This window comes from Nerophis ophidion, linkage group LG13, assembly GCF_033978795.1.
Source record: "Nerophis ophidion isolate RoL-2023_Sa linkage group LG13, RoL_Noph_v1.0, whole genome shotgun sequence".
NCBI classification, from domain to species: domain Eukaryota; kingdom Metazoa; phylum Chordata; class Actinopteri; order Syngnathiformes; family Syngnathidae; genus Nerophis; species Nerophis ophidion.
In genome coordinates, this window is record NC_084623.1 from 61970866 (window position 1) to 61996025 (window position 25160).

Sequence of the window (25160 nt, forward strand, 5' to 3'; positions counted from 1 at the left end):
CTGACTTCATCTATTTGAGTTTCTTTGATACGTTAGATTGACTTAATCGATTTGAGTTTCTTTGCACCGTTTGAGGTTCCTTGGATATGGTGGACTGACTTAATCGATTTGAGTTTCTTTGATACGTTAGATTGACTTCATCTATTTGAGTTTCTTTGCACCGTTTGAGGTTCCTTGGATATGGTGGACTGACTTAATCTATTTGAGTTTCTTTGATACGTTAGATTGACTTCATCTATTTGAGTTTCTTTGCACCGTTTGAGGTTCCTTGGATATGGTGGACTGACTTAATCTATTTGAGTTTCTTTGCACCGTTTAGTGGAGAGGAGCCTGGGAATTTGGACATGTCCACAGAGAGTCAGGTAGCAACGTTCATGGAGTCCAAGGGTCTACTAATGGACATTGCAAACATAGAAGCTTGCCTCCCACTCCATAAGAAGGATGGATCAGCACCAGCAATAATAATGAGGTTCGCCAATTGAAAATATAAAACTGCGTTACTAAAACAAAGGAAGAAGTTAAAAGGAACAGATGTGTACATAAATGAACATTTAACAAAGAAGAACGCAGACATAGCCAGAAAAGCACGTAGTCTAAGAAAACAAGGCAAAATCCAACAAACATGGACAGCAAACTGCAAGATATTTATTAAACTAAATGGAACACCAGAGGAAGCAAGAGTAATAGTCATATGGAAAATAGCAGAGCTGGTTAAATATCAATAACAATAAATAAATTAAACACAACCATGACACAAACAAGCAATAATCAATCAGAAAGAAAATGTATAACCTTTTCCAGCATCGATCATAACGGGACAGAATTGGACAGTGCTGTAGATCCAGACACACATTTTTTCTCTCACATGGACAATAATTGTTTACATTATACAGAAGTACAATTCAACACCAACATTAATTCCAAAAACAAACTGTCAATTATTCATATTAACTGCAGAAGCTTGTATGCCAATTTTAACAGTATGAAATCATTGTTTGGAACAATTTAAAGAACCTTTAAAAAGTATTGCTGTATCAGAGACATGGATGGATACAAAAAAAGGAATGGACTTTGAACTAGAACGATATGAACTCAATTATATTAATAGATGAAATAAGAATGGAGGCGGAGTTGCTGTGTTTGTGATGAAGGACTTCCATTACAGGCTGGTACAAAACATGTCACTCGCTATTGACAATGTTTTACAGTGTATAACCATTGAGATATGTCATGAAAGAAGTAGAAATGTATTGATCAGTTGTATATATAGTACACCCAACTCAAATATTGAAGGATTTGAAGACTGGATTAAGGGAACTTTCAGTGGAAGCCGTCAAAAAGTACTTTTTTATGTGGAGACTTCAATATAGATCTCTTGAACCCCAATAAGCTCCATTAAAGATTTCATAGATACAATGTACAGTATGAGTTTGTATCCCCAAATCACAAGGCCAACCACAATTGCAAGTCACAGTGCTACACTTATTGATAATATTGTCACTAATGTCTTTGATAATAATACAACAAGTGGACTGTTAACAACCGACATCAGCGACCATCTGCCAGTTTTTACTGTTTATGATGGGAATTACAAGAAGAAGAACATCGGCAAAAAGACATTTCAAAGACTATGCACAGAGGAAAGAATCATTTCCTTCAAGGAGGTTTTGAGGAAACAAACTTGGGACAATGTATACTTTGAAGATGATGCATACGGGAAATTTTTTCAACACCTTTCTAACACTCTATGATAAACATTGTCCTTGGAAAGAACTCAGTAAGAAGCAAAAGAAAAACAACCAACCATGGATGACAAAAGGATTGAGAAATGCATTTAAAAAAACAAACACATTATATCAAATATTTATAACACAGAGATCCATAGAGGCAGAAAATGAGTATAAGAAATATAAAAACAAGCTAATTGGTATACAACGAACATCTAAGAGGGAATACTACAGTCAATTATTAAACAGGAACAGAAACAAGATGAGAGCAACATGGGGCATCCTAAATAGCATCATTAAAAATGCTGCTAAGAAAGATTACCCCCAGTACTTTCTAGATGGGAACATAAAAAATGACGATATGAACCAAATAGCTGAACGTTTTAATGATTGCTTTGTTAATATTGGAAAAAAATCTGGAACAAAGAATTCCAAAAGCAGATGATGGATGAGTTGAGGACTTGAGTGAGCTCATAGACAGAAATCCCAATTCCATCTTTCTTAAGAAGGGGACAAAAGAAGAAGTAATCAAAATTGTAAATCCAAGACCTCAACCGACTGTCATGGAATAGATATGGTAAGAATAAAAAAGGTTATAGAAGACATTTCAGAACCTCTTACATATATCAGTAACCTATCATTTTTAACCGGAAAATTTCCCTGACAAAATGAAAATTGCAAAAGTTGTACCAATTCATAAGAAGGGAGAAACACACCAGTTCACTAACTACACACCAGTTTCATTACGGACACAATTCTCCAAAATCTTGGAACAACTATTCAATAGTAGATTAGACACATTTATCAATGAAAGTGGGACGCTCGTGGAGAACCAATTTGGATTTAGAGCAAATATCTCAACAACAATAGCATTAATCAAAATAACAGAGGAAATGAGCAATGCAATAGACGGTAAGGAATGTGCAGCTGCAGTATTCATGGATTGAACAAAAGCATTTGACACAATTAATCATGATATTTTAATACAAAAACTAGAAGGATATGGCATCAGAGGTTTGGTCTTAAACTGGGTAAGAAGCTATTTAACCAACATGAAGCATATTATGTGAAGATGGGTGAAAATATGTCAACACGGTTGGATATATCTTGTGGTGTACCCCAGGGATCAATACTGGGACCAAGATTGTTCAATCTTTATATAAACGATATTTGTAAAGTTACAAAGGACTTGAAGTTAGTTTTATTTGCAGACGACACACCTGCTTTCTGTTCAGGAGAGAACACAGAAGATGATACAAATAATAACGGAAGAAATGAATAAATAAAAACAATGGTTTGATAAAAACAGACTATCTTTGAATCGCAGTCAAAATAAAATAATGCTATTTGATAACAGTAGAAAAGAGCATCAGACACCAATACAAATAGATGGAGTAGATATCGAAAGGGTTAAAAGAAACCAGATTTTTGGGAGTATTAATAGATGATAAAATGAACTGGAAATGTCATATACAAAACATACAACATAAGGTGGCAAAAAACATGTCAATAATGAATGAAGGAAAAGTACGTGCTGGGCCAAAAATCTATTTATATTCTCTACTGCTCGCTAGTGTTACATAACTGAGTTATTGTGCAGAAATATGGGGAAACAACTACAAATGTGCGCTACATTTGTTAACTGTGTTACAAAGAAGATCAATTAGAATAATACATGATGTTGGATATACAGAACATACAAACCCTTTATTTATTGAGTCGAAAATATTAAAGCTTGATGATTTGATCAAATTGCAAACAGCTAAAATGATGTACAAAGCAAATTATAAGCTGCTACCAAAGAATGTACAACAATTCTTCTCAACTAAAGAGGAGAAATATAACCTTAGAGGAAAATCTCATTTAAAACATTTGTATGCACGTACAACACTTACAGCCTTTAGCATATCAGTATGTGGAATTAAATGATGGAATGGATGAAGTAAAGAAGTTCAAGATTGTACTGCCATGATCCACTTTAAGAGGATGTTTAAATTAATAGTACAACACTTACAACCTTTAGCATATCAGTATGTGGAATTAAATGATGGAATGGATGACGTAAAGAAGTTCAAGATTGTACTGATATGATCCACTTTAAGAGGATGTTCAAATTAATAGTGCTTACAAAGTACAAAGAAGAAGTATTAGGAGAAACACTTTCAAGCTTATTGAAAATAAGATATTCTTCATCTCAGTATGTTGGTAATGATTGAATTAATTAATTGCATGTTACAGAACTGTTGTATTACTTATTCAGGGATGTCATTTTGCTGTAAGGAGAGTCAGTAGATGTATGTATGTATGTATTTGTGGGCGCTCTGACCTGTAAGGAGAGTCAGTAGATGTATGTATGTATGTATGTATTTGTGGGCGCTCTGACCTGTAAGGAGAGTCAGTAGATGTATGTATGTATGTATGTATTTGTGGGCGCTCTGACCTGTAAGGAGAGTCAGTAGATGTATGTATGTATGTATTTGTGGGCGCTCTGACCTGTAAGGAGAGTCAGTAGATGTATGTATGTATGTATTTGTGGGCGCTCTGACCTGTAAGGAGAGTCAGTAGATGTATGTATGTATGTATTTGTGGGCGCTCTGACCTGTAAGGAGAGTCAGTAGATGTATGTATGTATGTATGTGTGGGCACTCTGACCTGTAAGGGGAGTCAGTAGATGTATGTATGTATGTATTTGTGGGCACTCTGACCTGTAAGGAGAGTCAGTAGATGTATGTATGTATGTATTTGTGGGCGCTCTGACCTGTAAGGAGAGTCAGTAGATGTATGTATGTTTGTATTTGTGGGCGCTCTGACCTGTAAGGAGAGTCAGTAGATGTATGTATGTATGTATTTGTGGGCGCTCTGACCTGTAAGGAGAGTCAGTTGATGTATGTATGTATGTATTTGTGGGCACTCTGACCTGTAGGGAGAGTCAGTAGATGTATGTATGTATGTATTTGTGGGCGCTCTGACCTGTAAGGAGAGTCAGTAGATGTATGTATGTATGTATTTGTGGGCGCTCTGACCTGTAAGGAGAGTCAGTAGATGTATGTATGTATGTATTTGTGGGCGCTCTGACCTGTAAGGAGAGTCAGTAGATGTATGTATGTTTGTATTTGTGGGCGCTCTGACCTGTAAGGAGAGTCAGTAGATGTATGTATGTATGTATTTGTGGGCACTCTGACCTGTAAGGAGAGTCAGTAGATGTATGTATGTATGTATTTGTGGGCACTCTGACCTGTAAGGAGAGTCAGTAGATGTATGTATGTTTGTATTTGTGGGCACTCTGACCTGTAAGGAGAGTCAGTAGATGTATGTATGTATGTATTTGTGGGCGCTCTGACCTGTAAGGAGAGTCAGTAGATGTATGTATGTATGTATTTGTGGGCACTCTGACCTGGGAAAGGGCGAGGATTAAATAAACTTTGCTTCTTCCGACTCCTTTTCAGACATGATGCGATGTAAGGTCATACCAAACTGTGTGATGGATTGTGTTGTAAATGTGCTCATGTTCCAAATAAACTATGAAAAGAAAGAAAGATATGTTGGATTGACTTAATCTATTTGAGTTTCTTTGATACGTTGGATTGACTTAATCTGTTTGTTTTCTTTGATATGTTAGACCAGGGGTCACCTAGGCGGTGCCCGCGGGCACCAGGCCGCCCGTAAGGACCAGATGAGTCGCCCGCTGACCTGTTCTAAAAATAGCTCAAATAGCAGCACTTACCAGTGAGCTGCCTCTATTTTTTAAATGGTCTTTATTTACTAGCAAGCTGGGCTCGCTTTGCTCAACATTTTTAATTCTAAGAGACAAAACTCAAATAGAATTTGAAAATCCAAGAAAATATTTTAAAAACTTGGTCTTCACTTGTTTAAATAGATTCATTTATTTTTTTAACTTTGCTTCTTATAACTTTCAGAAAGACAATTTTTGTGAAAAAATACAACTTTAAAAATTTTAGTATTTTTAAACACATATACCTTTTTACCTTTTAAATTCCTTCCTCTTCTTTCCTGACGATTTAAATCAATGTTCAAGTAAATTAATTAGTTTTTATTGTAAAGAATAATACATCAATTTTAATTCATTTTAGCTTCTGTTTTTTCGACGAAGAATATTTGTGAAATATTTCTTCAAACTTATTATGATTAAAATTCAAAAAAATTATTCCGGCAAATCTAGAAAATCTGTAAAATCAAATTTAAATCATATTTCAAAGTATTTTGAATTTCTTTGAAAATTTTTGTTCTGGAAAATCTAGAAGAAATAATGATTTGTCTTTGTTAGAAATATAGCTTGGTCCAATTTGTTATAAATTCTAACAAAGTGCAGACTGGATTTTAACCTATTTAAAACATGTCATCAAAATTCTAAAATTAATCTTGATCAGGAAAAATTACTAATGATGTTCCATAAATTATTTTTTACATTTTTTTCAAAAAGATTCGAATTAGCTAGTTTTTCTCTTCTTTTTTTCGGTACAATTTTGAATTTTAAAGAGTCGAAATTGAAGATGAACTATGTTTCAAAATTTTTCGTGTTTTCTCCTCTCTTAAACCGTTCAATTAAGTGTTTTTTAAGTCATTATTCTCTACAAAAAACCTTCCATAAAAGGAAAAAAAATGTATGACGGACAGAAATAAAATTTATTTAAGTGTGTATCAAACTGGTAGCCCTTCGCTTTAATCAGTACCCAAGAATAGCTCTTGGTTTCAAAAAAGTTGGTGACCCTTTTGTTAGATTGACTTAATCTATTTGAGTTTCTTTGATACGTTAGGTTGATTTAATCTATTTGAGTTTCTTTGATACGTTAGGTTGATTTAATCTATTTGAGTTTCTTTGATACGTTAGGTTGATTTAATCTATTTGAGTTTCTTTGATACGTTAGGTTGATTTAATCTATTTGAGTTTCTTTGATACGTTAGGTTGATTTAATCTATTTGAGTTTCTTTGATACGTTAGGTTGATTTAATCTATTTGAGTTTTTCATTATATGTTAGATTGACTCAATCTATTAGAGTTTCCTTTGATACGTTAGGTTGACTTAATCGGTTTGAGTTTCCTTTTATACGTTAGATTGACTTAATCTATTTGAGCTTCTTTTTATATGTTGGATTGACTTAATATATTTAAGTTTCCTTCCATACGTCATGTTGACCTTATCTATTTGAGTTTCCTTTTATACATTAGATTGACCTAATCTATGTGAGTTTCCTTTTATATGTTAATTTGACTTAATCTATTTGATTTTCCTTTGTCACGTTAGATTGACTTAACATATTTGAATTTATTTTTTCATGTTAGATGAACTTAATATATTTGATTTTCCTTTGATACGTTATGTTGAGCCCATCTATTTGAGTTCCTTGTATATGTTATTTTGTCTTAATCTATTTGAGTTTCCTTTGTTACGTTAGATTGATTTAACATATTTGAATTTATTTTTTATATTTTCCTTTGATACGTTATGTTGAGCCCATCTATTTAAGTTCCTTGTATATGTTAGTTTGTCTTAATCTATTTGAGTTTCCTTTGTTACGTTATGTTGACTTAATATGTTTAATTATACGCCAGATTGAGTTTTTGAGTTGGAGCAAGAGTAACATGCTAAAGAGACGTCAGAGAAATGTCAAAGATGGTCCAAGCAGGTCTTCCTGTGTGCTTTGTGGGCCTTCAAGGTTTGAATGCACCTGAAGAACAACCAAGACCTGCTGAGGTTGGGAGGGAGTGAAAGGGGCGGGGAAACAAGGTGAGTTAGGAGCTGTGGGAAGATTTCTGTCCTTGTGTCGATTTAGCAACACCTGGATTATGACAGCAGGCCTTCGGATGTCCTGCACTTCCTGCCCACATGGTAAGGTGTGTACTGTACATTCTGAGGGAAGTACTTCCTGGTGGAAATACTTCTGCTCTATCAGGCAATCGTGCGGTCACTTTCGTCGTGCGTGAGTGTGTTTCACCTGTCTGAGGCTTGTGGAACTTCTTCAGCAAGACACTCTCTATTTGCTGTGCTTTGTTTTTGGCATACAATGGTAACCACGTACCTGTTAGTGTGGACTCTGACGCCTCCCATTCAGTCTTTCAGCTGCCCTCTTCTCTTTACCTTCAGGCGTGTGTGTGTGTGTGTGTGTGTGTGTGTGTCTGTCTGTCTGTGCGTGTACAACAAACTATTAACACAACTAGATGATATTTAGCACATAAAGCAGTTGTTTAGAGCTACGTATTGTCTGGGCTGTGTTGGCTGTAAACACACCTGAGACATGCCCAGGCATTGCCCAGGTCTTGGTATGCCTCTGCTGTTGCAGTCAAGTCTCTTACGCCTGCTATCACACGTCATGTTGGCCGCCTCTTTGTGGAGACATCATCAAACTCTTCTGTTCAACACCTCAAGGATACAACGGAGAAAGTTACAAAGACAATTGGATTGAAAAATCACGCAGCATAACTGTCAAACATACGTCACACTCGCTGAGTTGCTAACTGTCAAACATACGTCACACTCTTGAGTTGCTAACTGTCAAACATACGTCACACTCGCTGAGTTGCTAACTGTCAAACATACGTCACACTCGCTGAGTTGCTAACTGTCAAACATACGTCACACTCTTGAGTTGCTAACTGTCAAACATACGTCACACTCGCTGAGTTGCTAACTGTCAAACATACGTCACACTCTTGAGTTGCTAACTGTCAAACATACGTCACACTCGCTGAGTTGCTAACTGTCAAACATACGTCATACTCTTGAGTTGCTAACTGTCAAACATACGTCACACTCGCTGAGTTGCTAACTGTCAAACATACGTCACACTCTTGAGTTGCTAACTGTCAAACATACATCACACTCTTGAGTTGCTAACTGTCAAACATACGTCACACTCGCTGAGTTGCTAACTGTCAAACATACGTCACACTCGCTGAGTTGCTAACTGTCAAACATACGTCACACTCTTGAGTTGCTAACTGTCAAACATACGTCACACTCGCTGAGTTGCTAACTGTCAAACATACGTCACACTCGCTGAGTTGCTAACTGTCAAACATACGTCACACTCTTGAGTTGCTAACTGTCAAACATACGTCACACTCGCTGAGTTGCTAACTGTCAAACATACGTCACACTCGCTGAGTTGCTGTCAAACATACATTGCACTCGGTGAGTTGCTACCTATCAAACATACGTCACACTCTGAGTTGCTAACTTTTGAACAATCAGCACACTCTTTGAGTTGCTAACTGTCAAACATACGCCACACTCCTAGCTGCTAACTATCAAAGATACGTCAAAGTGGGTGAGTTGCTAACTATCAAACATACGTCACACTCAGTGAGTTGCTAACAGTGGAACATACGTCACACTCTTTGAGTTGCTAATTGTCGAACATACGTCACACTCTGAGCTGCTAACTATCAAAGATACGTCAAAGTGGGTGAGTTGCTAACTATCAAACATACGTCACACTCAGTGAGTTGCTAACAGTGGAACATACATCACACTCTTTGAGTTGCTAACTGTCGAACATACGTCACACTCTGAGCTGCTAACTATCAAAGATACGTCAAAGTGGGTGAGTTGCTAACTATCAAACATACGTCACACTCAGTGAGTTGCTAACAGTGGAACATACGTCACACTCTTTGAGTTGCTAATTGTCGAACATACGTCACACTCTGAGCTGCTAACTATCAAAGATACGTCAAAGTGGGTGAGTCGCTAACTATCAAACATACGTCACATTCTTTGAGTTGCTAACAGTGGAACATCCGTCACAAAGGGGGAGTTGCTAAGAGTGTCAAGATCTTTGATGCTGGGCAAGGTCTTGGAGATGTTCATTCAAGTATCAGACTGTTCTGGCTGAAAGAGGGAAAACTGACTGTTGTATGTCTCCAAAGAAACAACTCCTTGTTGGCATGTAGACTGCTTCTAGAGATATCAAATAGAGGTGCAATGATTAATCCATGCATTCATCTTTATTCCTTGGATTGAACCACATCGATATTTATCCATCCAACATCGATTTCAAAGGCAGTCTAATGATTTTATTGATACTAAAAATAGGAAAGATTGGATTCAAGGACAGACTTTGAAATGAAGTTGAAGACTTTTATTGAAAAGGACGCCTGACGTCATTCGAGTCCTTCTGTGTCAAAGGTCACAACAAATGCAAACACCACAAGAAAATATCATCAAACAAACACAAATGCCACAACACAATAAAATAAAGCCACAACTCCACTTTGACGTCACAAAGGACGCGTTGGACACGTGAGAAGTGACAGCTGACATCTGAAAAAGTAATTAACTGCACTTACTTTTCCAGCTTTGTTCATTACGCCCTTTTCTACTGAATCGCCCAAACTTGTTTGCTGTCACTTTCGTTCTCTCTTTTTATTGTCATCTTTTGTCAAATAGTTGTTGTGATGTGGATTTATGTTGTTGTGTTGTGGCGTTTGCATTTGATTTGACTTTTGCAATCAACCTGAAGAGATTTATTTTTTAGATGTATTTTTTTTTTGTTTTATTTCCATGTCATAAAACAACAGTAACATAGTTAGTAAATATACTGTTAATTCAACCTGACACCTTCATAACAATATGTAATATGTACAATATACACACTGCAAGTATATATATATATCATGTAGTAACACACACCTTCATAACAATATGTAATATGTACAATATACACACTGCAAGTATATATATATATATATATATATATATATATGTATATATATATATATATATATATAATGTAGTAACACACACCTTCATGACAATATGTAATATGTACAATATACACACTGCAAGTATATATATATATATATATATATATATATATATATATATATATATATATATCATGTAGTAACAGACACCTTCATAACAATATGTAATATGTACAATATACACACTGCAAGTATATATATATATATATATATATATAATGTAGTAACACACACCTTCATGACAATATGTAATATGTACAATATACACACTGCAAGTATATATATATATATATATATATATATATATATATATCATGTAGTAACAGACACCTTCATAACAATATGTAATATGTACAATGAACACAGTGCAAGTATATATATATATATATATATATATATATATATATATATATATATATATCATGTAGTAACAGACACCTTCATAACAATATGTAATATGTACAATATACACACTGCAAGTATATATATATATATATATATATATATATATATATATATCATGTAGTAACAGACACCTTCATAACAATATGTAATATGTACAATGAACACAGTGCAAGTGCAACACCCCAAAAGTAGTGAAGTTGTCACATTGTGTAAATTGTAAATAAAAAGAGAATACAATGATTTGCAAATCCTTTTCAACTTACATTTAATTGAATAGACTGCAAAGAACATTTTTAACGTTGGAACCAATAAACTTTATTTTAATTTTTACAAATATTCATTAACTTGGAATTTAATGACAGCAAAACATTGCAAAAAAGTTGTCCCAGGGACATTTTGACCAGTGTGTTACATGGCCTTTGCTTTGAACAACACTCAGTGCAGGTTTGGGAACTGAGGAGACACATTTTTGAAGTGGAATTATTTCCCATTCTTGCTTGATGTACAGCTTAAGTTGTTCAACAGTCTCCTGCCTCATACTTTAGCCTTCACATTGCACCACACATTTTCAATGTCTGGACTACAGGCAGGCAAGTCTAGTCTTTTACTATGAAGCCACGCTGGAGAACACATGCAGAATGTGGTATGGCATCATCTTGCTGAAAAAAGCAGGGGCGTCCATGATAACATTGCTTAGATGGCAACATATGTTGCTCCAAAAGCTGGATGTACCTTTCAGCATTAATGGTGCCTTCACAGATGTGTAAGTTAGTCATGCCTTGGCCACTAATACACCCCCATACCATCACACATGCTGCCTAGAACACTTTCACCCTACAACAATCACTAATACACCCCCATACCATCACACATGCTGCCTAGAACACTTTCACCCTACAACAATCACTAATACACCCCCATACCATCACACATGCTGCCTAGAACACTTTCACCCTACAACAATCACTAATACACCCCCATACCATCACACATGCTGCCTAGAACACTTTCACCCTACAACAATCACTAATACACCCCCATACCATCACACATGCTGACTACAACACTTTCACCCTACAACAATCACTAATACACCCCCATACCATCACACATGCTGACTACAACACTTTCACCCTACAACAATCACTAATACACCCCCATACCATCACACATGCTGCCTAGAACACTTTCACCCTACAACAATCACTAATACACCCCCATACCATCACACATGCTGACTACAACACTTTCACCCTACAACAATCACTAATACACCCCCATACCATCACACATGCTGCCTAGAACACTTTCACCCTACAACAATCACTAATACACCCCCATACCATCACACATGCTGACTACAACACTTTCACCCTACAACAATCACTAATACACCCCCATACCATCACACATGCTGACTACCACACTTTCACCCTACAACAATCACTAATACACCCCCATACCATCACACATGCTGACTACAACACTTTCACCCTACAACAATCACTAATACACCCCCATACCATCACACATGCTGACTACAACACTTTCACCCTACAACAATCACTAATACACCCCCATACCATCACACATGCTGCCTAGAACACTTTCACCCTACAACAATCACTAATACACCCCCATACCATCACACATGCTGACTACAACACTTTCACCCTACAACAATCACTAATACACCCCCATACCATCACACATGCTGACTACAACACTTTCACCCTACAACAATCACTAATACACCCCCATACCATCACACATGCTGCCTAGAACACTTTCACCCTACAACAATCACTAATACACCCCCATACCATCACACATGCTGACTACCACACTTTCACCCTACAACAATCACTAATACACCCCCATACCATCACACATGCTGACTACAACACTTTCACCCTACAACAATCACTAATACACCCCCATACCATCACACATGCTGCCTACAACACTTTCACCCTACAACAATCACTAATACACCCCCATACCATCACACATGCTGACTACAACACTTTCACCCTACAACAATCACTAATACACCCCCATACCATCACACATGCTGACTACAACACTTTCACCCTACAACAATCACTAATACACCCCCATACCATCACACATGCTGACTACAACACTTTCACCCTACAACAATCACTAATACACCCCCATACCATCACACATGCTGCCTAGAACACTTTCACCCTACAACAATCACTAATACACCCCCATACCATCACACATGCTGACTACAACACTTTCACCCTACAACAATCACTAATACACCCCCATACCATCACACATGCTGCCTAGAACACTTTCACCCTACAACAATCACTAATACACCCCCATACCATCACACATGCTGACTACAACACTTTCACCCTACAACAATCACTAATACACCCCCATACCATCACACATGCTGACTACAACACTTTCACCCTACAACAATCACTAATACACCCCCATACCATCACACATGCTGACTACAACACTTTCACCCTACAACAATCACTAATACACCCCCATACCATCACACATGCTGACTACAACACTTTCACCCTACAACAATCACTAATACACCCCCATACCATCACACATGCTGCCTAGAACACTTTCACCCTACAACAATCACTAATACACCCCCATACCATCACACATGCTGCCTAGAACACTTTCACCCTACAACAATCACTAATACACCCCCATACCATCACACATGCTGACTACAACACTTTCACCCTACAACAATCACTAATACACCCCCATACCATCACACATGCTGACTACAACACTTTCACCCTACAACAATCACTAATACACCCCCATACCATCACACATGCTGACTACAACACTTTCACCCTACAACAATCACTAATACACCCCCATACCATCACACATGCTGACTACCACACTTTCACCCTACAACAATCACTAATACACCCCCATACCATCACACATGCTGACTACAACACTTTCACCCTACAACAATCACTAATACACCCCCATACCATCACACATGCTGACTACAACACTTTCACCCTACAACAATCACTAATACACCCCCATACCATCACACATGCTGCCTAGAACACTTTCACCCTACAACAATCACTAATACACCCCCATACCATCACACATGCTGACTACAACACTTTCACCCTACAACAATCACTAATACACCCCCATACCATCACACATGCTGACTACAACACTTTCACCCTACAACAATCACTAATACACCCCCATACCATCACACATGCTGCCTACAACACTTTCACCCTACAACAATCACTAATACACCCCCATACCATCACACATGCTGACTACAACACTTTCACCCTACAACAATCACTAATACACCCCCATACCATCACACATGCTGACTACCACACTTTCACCCTACAACAATCACTAATACACCCCCATACCATCACACATGCTGCCTAGAACACTTTCACCCTACAACAATCACTAATACACCCCCATACCATCACACATGCTGCCTAGAACACTTTCACCCTACAACAATCACTAATACACCCCCATACCATCACACATGCTGACTACAACACTTTCACCCTACAACAATCACTAATACACCCCCATACCATCACACATGCTGCCTAGAACACTTTCACCCGAGAACAGTCCTCATGGTTCTTCTTCTCTTTAGTACGGGGGACACAACATCCACAATGTGGACTCGTCAGACCACAGAACACTTTTCCACTCTGCATCAGTCCATCTTAGATGTGTCACGGCGGGGGTCGGCTTACAGCGATTCGTTCTCCCAGAACGCAAAACTGACGGCTCCGGACAAAGACGTGAAGGTAGGATTTGATTTATTGAACAGAAGTCACCCAACTAGCAAAATACCGACAAACAACAACAGGAAGCTAAGACTTAGCATAGGCTATGGCATGGAACAAACAAAACTTACTTGGCATAAGCGTGACGGAAACAATGAAGCCAGGACGAGTGATCAACAAAGGCTTGCTTAAATAGTGTCTCTTGATTACAAACGGGTGTGTCTCCAACGCAAGAGGCAGGTGAAAATCATAAGTAACCATGGTGACTAAACTCAGGAGGTGCACAAACAGGAACTAAAGGAGTCCAAAACAAACAGAAAATAACAAAAACATAATCCAGACCACCGATCATGACAAGATGAACTCGGGCCCAGCAAAGCGTTTCTGGGTGTTGTTGATTAATGGCTATTGCTTTGCATAGTAAAGTTTTAACTTGCATTTACAGATGTAGCGACCAACTGTAGTTACTGACAGTGGTTTTCTGAAGTGTCCCTGAGCCTATGTGGTGATATCCCTTACACACTGATGTGGCTTTTTGATGCAGTAGCGCCTGAGGGATCCAAGGTGCCTGACATCCTGGCTTACGTGCAATGATTTCTCCACATTCTCTCAACCTTTTGATGATATTACGGAGCGTAGATGGTGAAATCCCTGAATTCCTTGCAATAGCTGCTTGAGAAATGTTGTTCTTCAACAATTTGCTCAGGCATTTGTTGACAAAGTGGTGACCCTCGCCCCGTCCTCGTTTGTGAATGAGTGAGCATTTCATGGGTGCTACTTTTATAGCCAATCATGGCACCCACCTGTTGCCAATTAGCCTGTTCACCTGTGGGATGGTCCAAATTAGTCTTTGATGAGCATTCCTCAACTGTCTCACTCTTTTTTGCCACTTGTGTCAGCTTTTTTTGAAACATGTTGCAGGCATCAAATTCCAAATGAGCTAATATTTGCAACAAATAACAAAGTTTGTGAGTGTGAACAGTAAATATCCTGTCTTTGCCGTCCATTCAATTGAATATAAGTTGAAAATAATTCTCTTTTTATGTAGCATTTACACAGGCTGCCAACTTCACTGCTTTTGGCTTTTGTAAGTGTTTTTGCTGTGTTCCAGCATTTTGTTTGGTTTTCTTCATCGTCTGTCCAGTCAGAGCACTTCCCTGTTGCTCTCACGTTGTTTGTTTGTTTCAACTTGAAAACCACTTTTTTATTGAACGCTGCCTACTCGCTGGTCTGCATTTAAAAAGACTTTAACCTTGGTCATCTCCACAACGCACTCTTGGCAAATACTTGATTCCTCTCGACTGCTTACTAGTTTGAAGACTGCAGCTGAGTAAAAGCACAACACGATAGTTCCACTGATCAGCGTTCTTTAACAGAAATGTTTCTGCAACTAAATACTTCTTTCTCTCCATTGTCAGGTTTGTTAAAAAAAAAAATACACAAGAAAAACGACGTAAACAAGTCAGTGTCATGGCCGCTGAAATTGAGTGTAAAATACAAGGTTTTAAGATCACCCAAACTGTGTTCAACCAATCAGTGCCTGCCCCTTTTCAGACTACCACCCTGCGACTAAGAAATAAACCAGGTCTTGTGAACTTTGGGTTTTGCTGGAAACTCTGGGGATATTTCACTGACCAGAGGACGGGACGGTTCCTGCGGTGGAAAAGGGCCTTAGGTTCCGACCTATGTAGGTCCCTGCACACTGCTCATGTTTTCTTCTCCCCCTGACATGAAGGTGTTCCTCGTGTCCTGCAGGCCACCACGGGGAAGTTCTCAGTGCTGCAGACGTCCAGCAGTGAAGTGCAAGACACAATGAAACGTCTCGGCTCCAGCTTTGAGGATGGCTCTCACCTCCCGGCCGCCCTCGCCTGTCTTAGTAGTCCCACGGACAAAGGTGAGCTAAGAACCTGATTGGGGGGACACTCCTCTTCTCATTTCCTGCCCATGCATTAGGAATTCCAACTGCAACATTCTTTTTTTCAGTCAAATTCCAATAATCCGAAAGTGAACAGGACAAACGTGTCGGAGTAATCCACCAAAAACTTGGCTGTATCCAGTTCATGGAACTTAAAGGAATTCTAACCTGCCTTTAAAATGATTTTTGGCCCACACACCAATGAGCTACTTTTACTAACACAGTCCACAGTGGATCTGCATGTTTGTCCTCTTAGTTGAAACTGTCGGATTCTTCAGCCTCCGACTAATTGTTGTCAGGGGTGGAGTGTCCACTCAGTCCACCACCGCTCAGAGACGCACCAAGACATGCCTCCCTTAGGCGGTTATTATCCAAAAACTGTTGTCAGGGGTGGAGTGTCCACTCAGTCCACCACCGCTCAGAGACGCACCAAAACATGCCTCCCTTAGGCGGTTATAATCCAAAAACTGTAGTCAGGGGTGGAGTGTCCACTCAGTCCACCACCGCTCAGAGACGCACCAAGACATGCCTCCCTTAGGCGGTTATAATCCAAAAACTGTTGTCAGGGGTGGAGTGTCCACTCAGTCCACCACCGCTCAGAGACGCACCAAGACATGCCTCCCTTAGGCGGTTATTATCCAAAAACTGTTGTCAGGGGTGGAGTGTCCACTCAGTCCACCACCGCTCAGAGATGCACCAAGACATGCCTCCCTTAGGCGGTTATTATCCAAAAACTGTTGTCAGGGGTGGAGTGTCCACTCAGTCCACCACCGCTCAGAGACGCACCAAGACATGCCTCCCTTAGGCGGTTATTATCCAAAAACTGTTGTCAGGGGTGGAGTGTCCACTCAGTCCACCACCGCTCAGAGACGCACCAAGACATGCCTCCCTTAGGCGGTTATAATCCAAAAACTGTTGTCAGGGGTGGAGTGTCCACTCAGTCCACCACCGCTCAGAGACGCACCAAGACATGCCTCCCTTAGGCGGTTATAATCCAAAAACTGTTGTCAGGGGTGGAGTGTCCACTCAGTCCACCACCGCTCAGAGACGCACCAAGACATGCCTCCCTTAGGCGGTTATTATCCAAAAACTGTTGTCAGGGGTGGAGTGTCCACTCAGTCCACCACCGCTCAGAGACGCACCAAGACATGCCTCCCTTAGGCGGTTATAATCCAAAAACTGTTGTCAGGGGTGGAGTGTCCACTCAGTCCACCACCGCTCAGAGACGCACCAAGACATGCCTCCCTTAGGCGGTTATTATCCAAAAACTGTTGTCAGGGGTGGAGTGTCCACTCAGTCCACCACCGCTCAGAGACGCACCAAGACATGCCTCCCTTAGGCGGTTATTATCCAAAAACTGTTGTCAGGGGTGGAGTGTCCACTCAGTCCACCACCGCTCAGAGACGCACCAAGACATGCCTCCCTTAGGCGGTTATAATCCAAAAACTGTTGTCAGGGGTGGAGTGTCCACTCAGTCCACCACCGCTCAGAGACGCACCAAGACATGCCTCCCTTAGGCGGTTATAATCCAAAAACTGTTGTCAGGGGTGGAGTGTCCACTCAGTCCACCACCGCTCAGAGACGCACCAAGACATGCCTCCCTTAGGCGGTTATTATCCAAAAACTGTTGTCAGGGGTGGAGTGTCCACTCAGTCCACCACCGCTCAGAGACGCACCAAGACATGCCTCCCTTAGGCGGTTATAATCCAAAAACTGTAGTCAGGGGTGGAGTGTCCACTCAGTCCACCACCGCTCAGAGACGCACCAAGACATGCCTCCCTTAGGCGGTTATTATCCAAAAACTGTTGTCAGGGGTGGAGTGTCCACTCAGTCCACCACCGCTCAGAGACGCACCAAGACATGCCTTCCTTAGGCGGTTATAATCCAAAAACTGTTGTCAGGGGTGGAGTGTCCACTCAGTCCACCACCGCTCAGAGACGCACCAAGACATGCCTCCCTTAGGCGGTTATTATCCAAAAACTGTTGTCAGGGGTGGAGTGTCCACTCAGTCCACCACCGCTCAGAGACGCACCAAGACATGCCTCCCTTAGGCGGTTATTATCCAAAAACTGTTGTCAGGGGTGGAGTGTCCACTCAGTCCACCACCGCTCAGAGATGCACCAAGACATGCCTCCCTTAGGCGGTTATTATCCAAAAACTGTTGTCAGGGGTGGAGTGTCCACTCAGTCCACCACCGCTCAGAGACGCACCAAGACATGCCTCCCTTAGGCGGTTATTATCCAAAAACTGTTGTCAGGGGTGGAGTGTCCACTCAGTCCACCACCGCTCAGAGACGCACCAAGACATGCCTCCCTTAGGCGGTTATTATCCAAAAACTGTTGTCAGGGGTGGAGTGTCCACTCAGTCCACCACCGCTCAGAGACGCACCAAGACATGCCTCCCTTAGGCGGTTATAATCCAAAAACTGTTGTCAGGGGTGGAGTGTCCACTCAGTCCACCACCGCTCAGAGACGCACCAAGACATGCCTCCCTTAGGCGGTTATTATCCAAAAACTGTTGTCAGGGGTGGAGTGTCCACTCAGTCCACCACCGCTCAGAGACGCACCAAGACATGCCTCCCTTAGGCGGTTATTATCCAAAAACTGTTGTCAGGGGTGGAGTGTCCACTCAGTCCACCACCGCTCAGAGACGCACCAAGACATGCCTCCCTTAGGCGGTTATTATCCAAAAACTGTTGTCAGGGGTGGAGTGTCCACTCAGTCCACCACCGCTCAGAGACGCACCAAGACATGCCTCCCTTAGGCGGTTATAATCCAAAAACTGTTGTCAGGGGTGGAGTGTCCACTCAGTCCACCACCGCTCAGAGACGCACCAAGACATGCCTCCCTTAGGCGGTTATAATCCAAAAACTGTTGTCAGGGGTGGAGTGTCCACTCAGTCCACCACCGCTCAGAGACGCACCAAGACATGCCTCCCTTAGGCGGTTATTATCCAAAAACTGTTGTCAGGGGTGGAGTGTCCACTCAGTCCACCACCGCTCAGAGACGCACCAAGACATGCCTCCCTTAGGCGGTTATAATCCAAAAACTGTAGTCAGGGGTGGAGTGTCCACTCAGTCCACCACCGCTCAGAGACGCACCAAGACATGCCTCCCTTAGGCGGTTATTATCCAAAAACTGTTGTCAGGGGTGGAGTGTCCACTCAGTCCACCACCGCTCAGAGACGCACCAAGACATGCCTTCCTTAGGCGGTTATTATCCAAAAACTGTTGTCAGGGGTGGAGTGTCCACTCAGTCCACCACCGCTCAGAGACGCACCAAGACATGCCTTCCTTAGGCGGTTATTATCCAAAAACTGTTGTCAGGGGTGGAGTGTCCACTCAGTCCACCACCGCTCAGAGACGCACCAAGACATGCCTCCCTTAGGCGGTTATAATCCAAAAACTGTTGTCAGGGGTGGAGTGTCCACTCAGTCCACCACCGCTCAGAGACGCACCAAGACATGCCTCCCTTAGGCGGTTATAATCCAAAAACTGTAGTCAGGGGTGGAGTGTCCACTCAGTCCACCACCGCTCAGAGACGCACCAAGACATGCCTCCCTTAGGCGGTTATAATCCAAAAACTGTTGTCAGGGGTGGAGTGTCCACTCAGTCCACCACCGCTCAGAGACGCACCAAGACATGCCTCCCTTAGGCGGTTATTATCCAAAAACTGTTGTCAGGGGTGGAGTGTCCACTCAGTCCACCACCGCTCAGAGACGCACCAAGACATGCCTCCCTTAGGCGGTTATAATCCAAAAACTGTTGTCAGGGGTGGAGTGTCCACTCAGTCCACCACCGCTCAGAGACGCACCAAGACATGCCTCCCTTAGGCGGTTATTATCCAAAAACTGTTGTCAGGGGTGGAGTGTCCACTCAGTCCACCACCGCTCAGAGACGCACCAAGACATGCCTCCCTTAGGCGGTTATTATCCAAAAACTGTTGTCAGGGGTGGAGTGTCCACTCAGTCCACCACCGCTCAGAGACGCACCAAGACATGCCTCCCTTAGGCGGTTATTATCCAAAAACTGTTGTCAGGGGTGGAGTGTCCACTCAGTCCACCACCGCTCAGAGACGCACCAAGACATGCCTCCCTTAGGCGGTTATAATCCAAAAACTGTAGTCAGGGGTGGAGTGTCCACTCAGTCCACCACCGCTCAGAGACGCACCAAGACATGCCTCCCTTAGGCGGTTATAATCCAAAAACTGTTGTCAGGGGTGGAGTGTCCACTCAGTCCACCACCGCTCAGAGACGCACCAAGACATGCCTCCCTTAGGCGGTTATAATCCAAAAACTGTAGTCAGGGGTGGAGTGTCCACTCAGTCCACCACCGCTCAGAGACGCACCAAGACATGCCTCCCTTAGGCGGTTATTATCCAAAAACTGTTGTCAGGGGTGGAGTGTCCACTCAGTCCACCACCGCTCAGAGACGCACCAAGACATGCCTCCCTTAGGCGGTTATTATCCAAAAACTGTTGTCAGGGGTGGAGTGTCCACTCAGTCCACCACCGCTCAGAGACGCACCAAGACATGCCTCCCTTAGGCGGTTATTATCCAAAAACTGTAGTCAGGGGTGGAGTGTCCACTCAGTCCACCACCGCTCAGAGACGCACCAAAACATGCCTCCCTTAGGCGGTTATAATCCAAAAACTGTTGTCAGGGGTGGAGTGTCCACTCAGTCCACCACCGCTCAGAGACGCACCAAGACATGCCTCCCTTAGGCGGTTATTATCCAAAAACTGTTGTCAGGGGTGGAGTGTCCACTCAGTCCACCACCGCTCAGAGACGCACCAAGACATGCCTCCCTTAGGCGGTTATTATCCAAAAACTGTAGTCAGGGGTGGAGTGTCCACTCAGTCCACCACCGCTCAGAGACGCACCAAGACATGCCTCCCTTAGGCGGTTATTATCCAAAAACTGTTGTCAGGGGTGGAGTGTCCACTCAGTCCACCACCGCTCAGAGACGCACCAAGACATGCCTCCCTTAGGCGGTTATTATCCAAAAACTGTTGTCAGGGGTGGAGTGTCCACTCAGTCCACCACCGCTCAGAGACGCACCAAGACATGCCTCCCTTAGGCGGTTATTATCCAAAAACTGTTGTCAGGGGTGGAGTGTCCACTCAGTCCACCACCGCTCAGAGACGCACCAAGACATGCCTCCCTTAGGCGGTTATTATCCAAAAACTGTTGTCAGGGGTGGAGTGTCCACTCAGTCCACCACCGCTCAGAGACGCACCAAGACATGCCTCCCTTAGGCGGTTATTATCCAAAAACTGTTGTCAGGGGTGGAGTGTCCACTCAGTCCACCACCGCTCAGAGACGCACCAAGACATGCCTCCCTTAGGCGGTTATTATCCAAAAACTGTTGTCAGGGGTGGAGTGTCCACTCAGTCCACCACCGCTCAGAGACGCACCAAGACATGCCTCCCTTAGGCGGTTATTATGTAAAAACTGTTAACTATCCACCAAAGTCCTGTCCGTGAAGTCAGGAGAGACGAGGAACATTTACCGTCAGGTCGGTCTTCAAGTGTTTTACTTCGCTTTGAATACATCAAAACCCCACAATGTGGCAGCCATTCCAAAATGTAATCCATCTTGAAAAATGCTAACTGTCAAGTGTTGGCACAGCAAATTCCTAAAGTTGTCACCTGAGAACTTCAAAAGATCTCATTAAGTTATCGAACCTCACAGTTAACAAGATTCAGGAGTAAAAGCACAGCAAGATATAACGTTTCTACAAACCACGTTTCCATATGAGTTGGGAAATGGTGTTAGATGTAAATATAAACAGAATACAATGATTTGCAAATCCTTTTCAAGCCATATTCAGTTGAATATGCTACAAAGACAACATATTTCATCTTCAAACTCATAAACTTTTTTTTTTGCAAATAATAGTTAACTTAGAATTTCATGGCTGCGACACGTGCCAAAATAGTTGGGAAAGGGCATGTTCACCACTGTGTTACATCACCTTTTCTTTTAACAACACTCAATAAACGTTTGGGAACTGAGGAAACTAATTGTTGAAGCTTTGAAAGTGGAATTCTTTCCCAATCTTGTTTTATGTAGAGCTTCAGTCCTTCAACAGTCCGGGGTCTCCGCTGTCCTATTTTACACTTCATAATGCACCACACATTTTCCATGGGAGACAGGTCTGGACTGCAGGCGGGCCAGGAAAGTACCCACTCAATTTTACTACGAAGCCACGCTGTTGTAACATGTGGCTTGGCATTGTTTTGCTGAAATAAGCAGGGGCGTCCATGAAAAAGACGGCGCTTAGATGGCAGCATATGTTGTTCCAAAAGCTGTATGTACCTTTCAGCATTAATGGTGCCTTCACAGATGTGTAAGTTACCCATGCCTTGGCCACTAATCAATCAATCAATCAATCAATGTTTATTTATATAGCCCCAAATCACAAATGTCTCAAAGGACTGCACAAATCATTACGACTACAACATCCTCGGAAGAACCCACAAATGCACCCCCATACCATCACACATGCTGGCTTTTCAACTTTGCGCCTAGAATAATCCGGATGGTTATTTTCTTCTTTGTTCCGGAGGACACCACGTCCACAGTTTCCAAATATAATTTGAAATGTGGACTCGTCAGACCACAGAACACTTTTCCACTTTGCATCAGTCCATCTTAGATGAGCTTGGGCTCAGCGAAGCCGGCGGCGTTCCTTGGTCTTGTTGATAAATGGCTTTCGCTTTGCATAGTAGAGTTTTAACTTGCACTTACAGATGTAGCAACCAACTGTAGTTACTGACAGTGGTATTATGAAGTTTTCCTGAGCCCATGTGGTGATATTCTTTACACACTGATGCCTGAGGGATCAAAGGCCCATAATATCATCGCTTACGTGCAGGGATTTCTCCAGATTCTCTGAACCTTTTGATGATTATACGGACAGTAGATGGTGAAATCCCTAAATTCCTTGCAATAGCTCGTTGAGAAATGTTGTTCTAAAACAATTTGCTTACAGTGGCCGTGCCAGCAACCCTCGGGTTCCTGGTTCAATCCCCACCTACGACCAACCTCGTCACGTCCATTGTGTCCTTGAGCAAGACACTTCACCCTTGCTCCTGATGGGTCGTGGTTAGCGCCTTGCATGGCAGCTCCTGCCATCAGTGTGAATGTGTGTGTGAATGGGTGAATGTGGAACTAGTGTCAAAGCGCTTTGAGTACCTTGAAGATAGAAAAGCGCTATACAAGTATAACCCATTTACCATTCAATTAAATATCATCTTCTTCTTTCTATTTAAGTCAAAACAAAAAAATAGCAGAGAGGCGACTCATATGTCACACCATTGGTAGGGCGGTGGACTCGTAAGTCCAGGGTTTAGGTACCACTGTTCTGTATGTTAGGTTTGGTCCAACAGTTAATGGACTATGTTGAGAAATTCAGAAAGTGGATTTTGTCAAATGGTTCATAACATGAAATGATATTCTTTTGGATTAGGTGGAATTTGGGTTGCACTAACCTCTTGTGTCTTTAAACCAAGGTGGAGATGGGACGCCTGACTCCCAGGAGCCCGCAGTCAACCATGGCCGCTTATTTTCCGTGTCAGTGCTTCCATGTTCAGATGAAAACCTTCCTCACGTACCCACTGAGGAAATGTTCGATGCCTTCTCATTGGAGCCGAGTAAACCGCCGAGTGCCCAAGCTTCACAGACATGCCCTGCCAGAACTGTCCATACACCACCTTCCTGCAAACTGTTACAGCCGCTGTCTTCCCCCACTCTTCTGAAACAAAGCAAGAGTCATGAGTCACAGCTGGCCAATCGGATTGAGGAGCCTGCAAACCCCAAGTAGGTAGAAGCACTGCATTCCTGCTTGTCTTTGGAGTGTTGTGGGATGATTGGGTACAAAACCACACATTGACATCCCTCCTGCTCAGTAGAGACCACCAACAAAGTCACCCCTGATAACCCTAAAGATATGTAATATCTTCTGGTATCGTTAGGAAGTCCATCACTTTGACCTTTTCACTTTGCAGACTGGAGTAGCTTTTCTTTTGAAGCCAACTCTAGTCATCCTGAGTGGGGATCAGATGTTATCTTTGACAGCTTCAGCAACCATCTCGCCTCTTTTTCACCTAAAGACCACAATCATTGACTTTGGTGCATGTGGACCTGTGTGGTATGGGTTTCCACAACCCTTCAAATTTCAGCGTAGTTGATACATATCAGGCTGACAATGAATGAGGGATTGGTTTATTCTCAGTGATTCCATATAAAAGACAGCACAGTTGAACAGGGGTTAGTGCCTATGCCTCACAATAAGGTTCTGGGTTCCATCACCGGGCTCTGGATCTGTGTAACGTTTGCATGGTCTCCTCATCCCCCTCGGATACTTGGCTTCTCCTCACCTCCAAACACATGCACCTGGGGATAGGCCCCTCCCACCTCCACACACATGCACCTGGGGATAGGCCCCTCCCACCTCCACACACATGCACCTGGGGATAGGCCCCTCCCACCTCCACACACATGCACCTGGGGATAGGTTGATTGGCAAGACTAAATGGTCCCTAGTGTGTGAATGTTGTCTG

The 25160-nt window shown here is 42.1% G+C and overlaps 1 protein-coding gene across 18 annotated transcripts in view; it reads left to right on the plus strand.

Moving 5' to 3' along the window:
• LOC133564850 (kinase suppressor of Ras 1-like) overlaps positions 1-25160 on the plus strand; it is a 57197-nt gene that overhangs the window by 915 nt on the left and 31122 nt on the right. For 4 of the 18 annotated variants that reach the window (XM_061919382.1, XM_061919383.1, XM_061919387.1 and 1 more), the window contains exons 1-4: positions 7463-7576; positions 14546-14702; positions 16417-16575; positions 24111-24417. In XM_061919382.1, the coding sequence (XP_061775366.1) occupies positions 7574-7576; positions 14546-14702; positions 16417-16575; positions 24111-24417 (626 nt within the window). In that variant the 5' untranslated portion in view covers positions 7463-7573. Of the gene's footprint in view, positions 1-7459; positions 7582-14545; positions 14703-16235; positions 16369-16416; positions 16576-24110; positions 24418-25160 lie in introns of those variants that run through there. The other 14 variants (XM_061919385.1, XM_061919394.1, XM_061919384.1 and 11 more) reach the window with 14 other exon arrangements.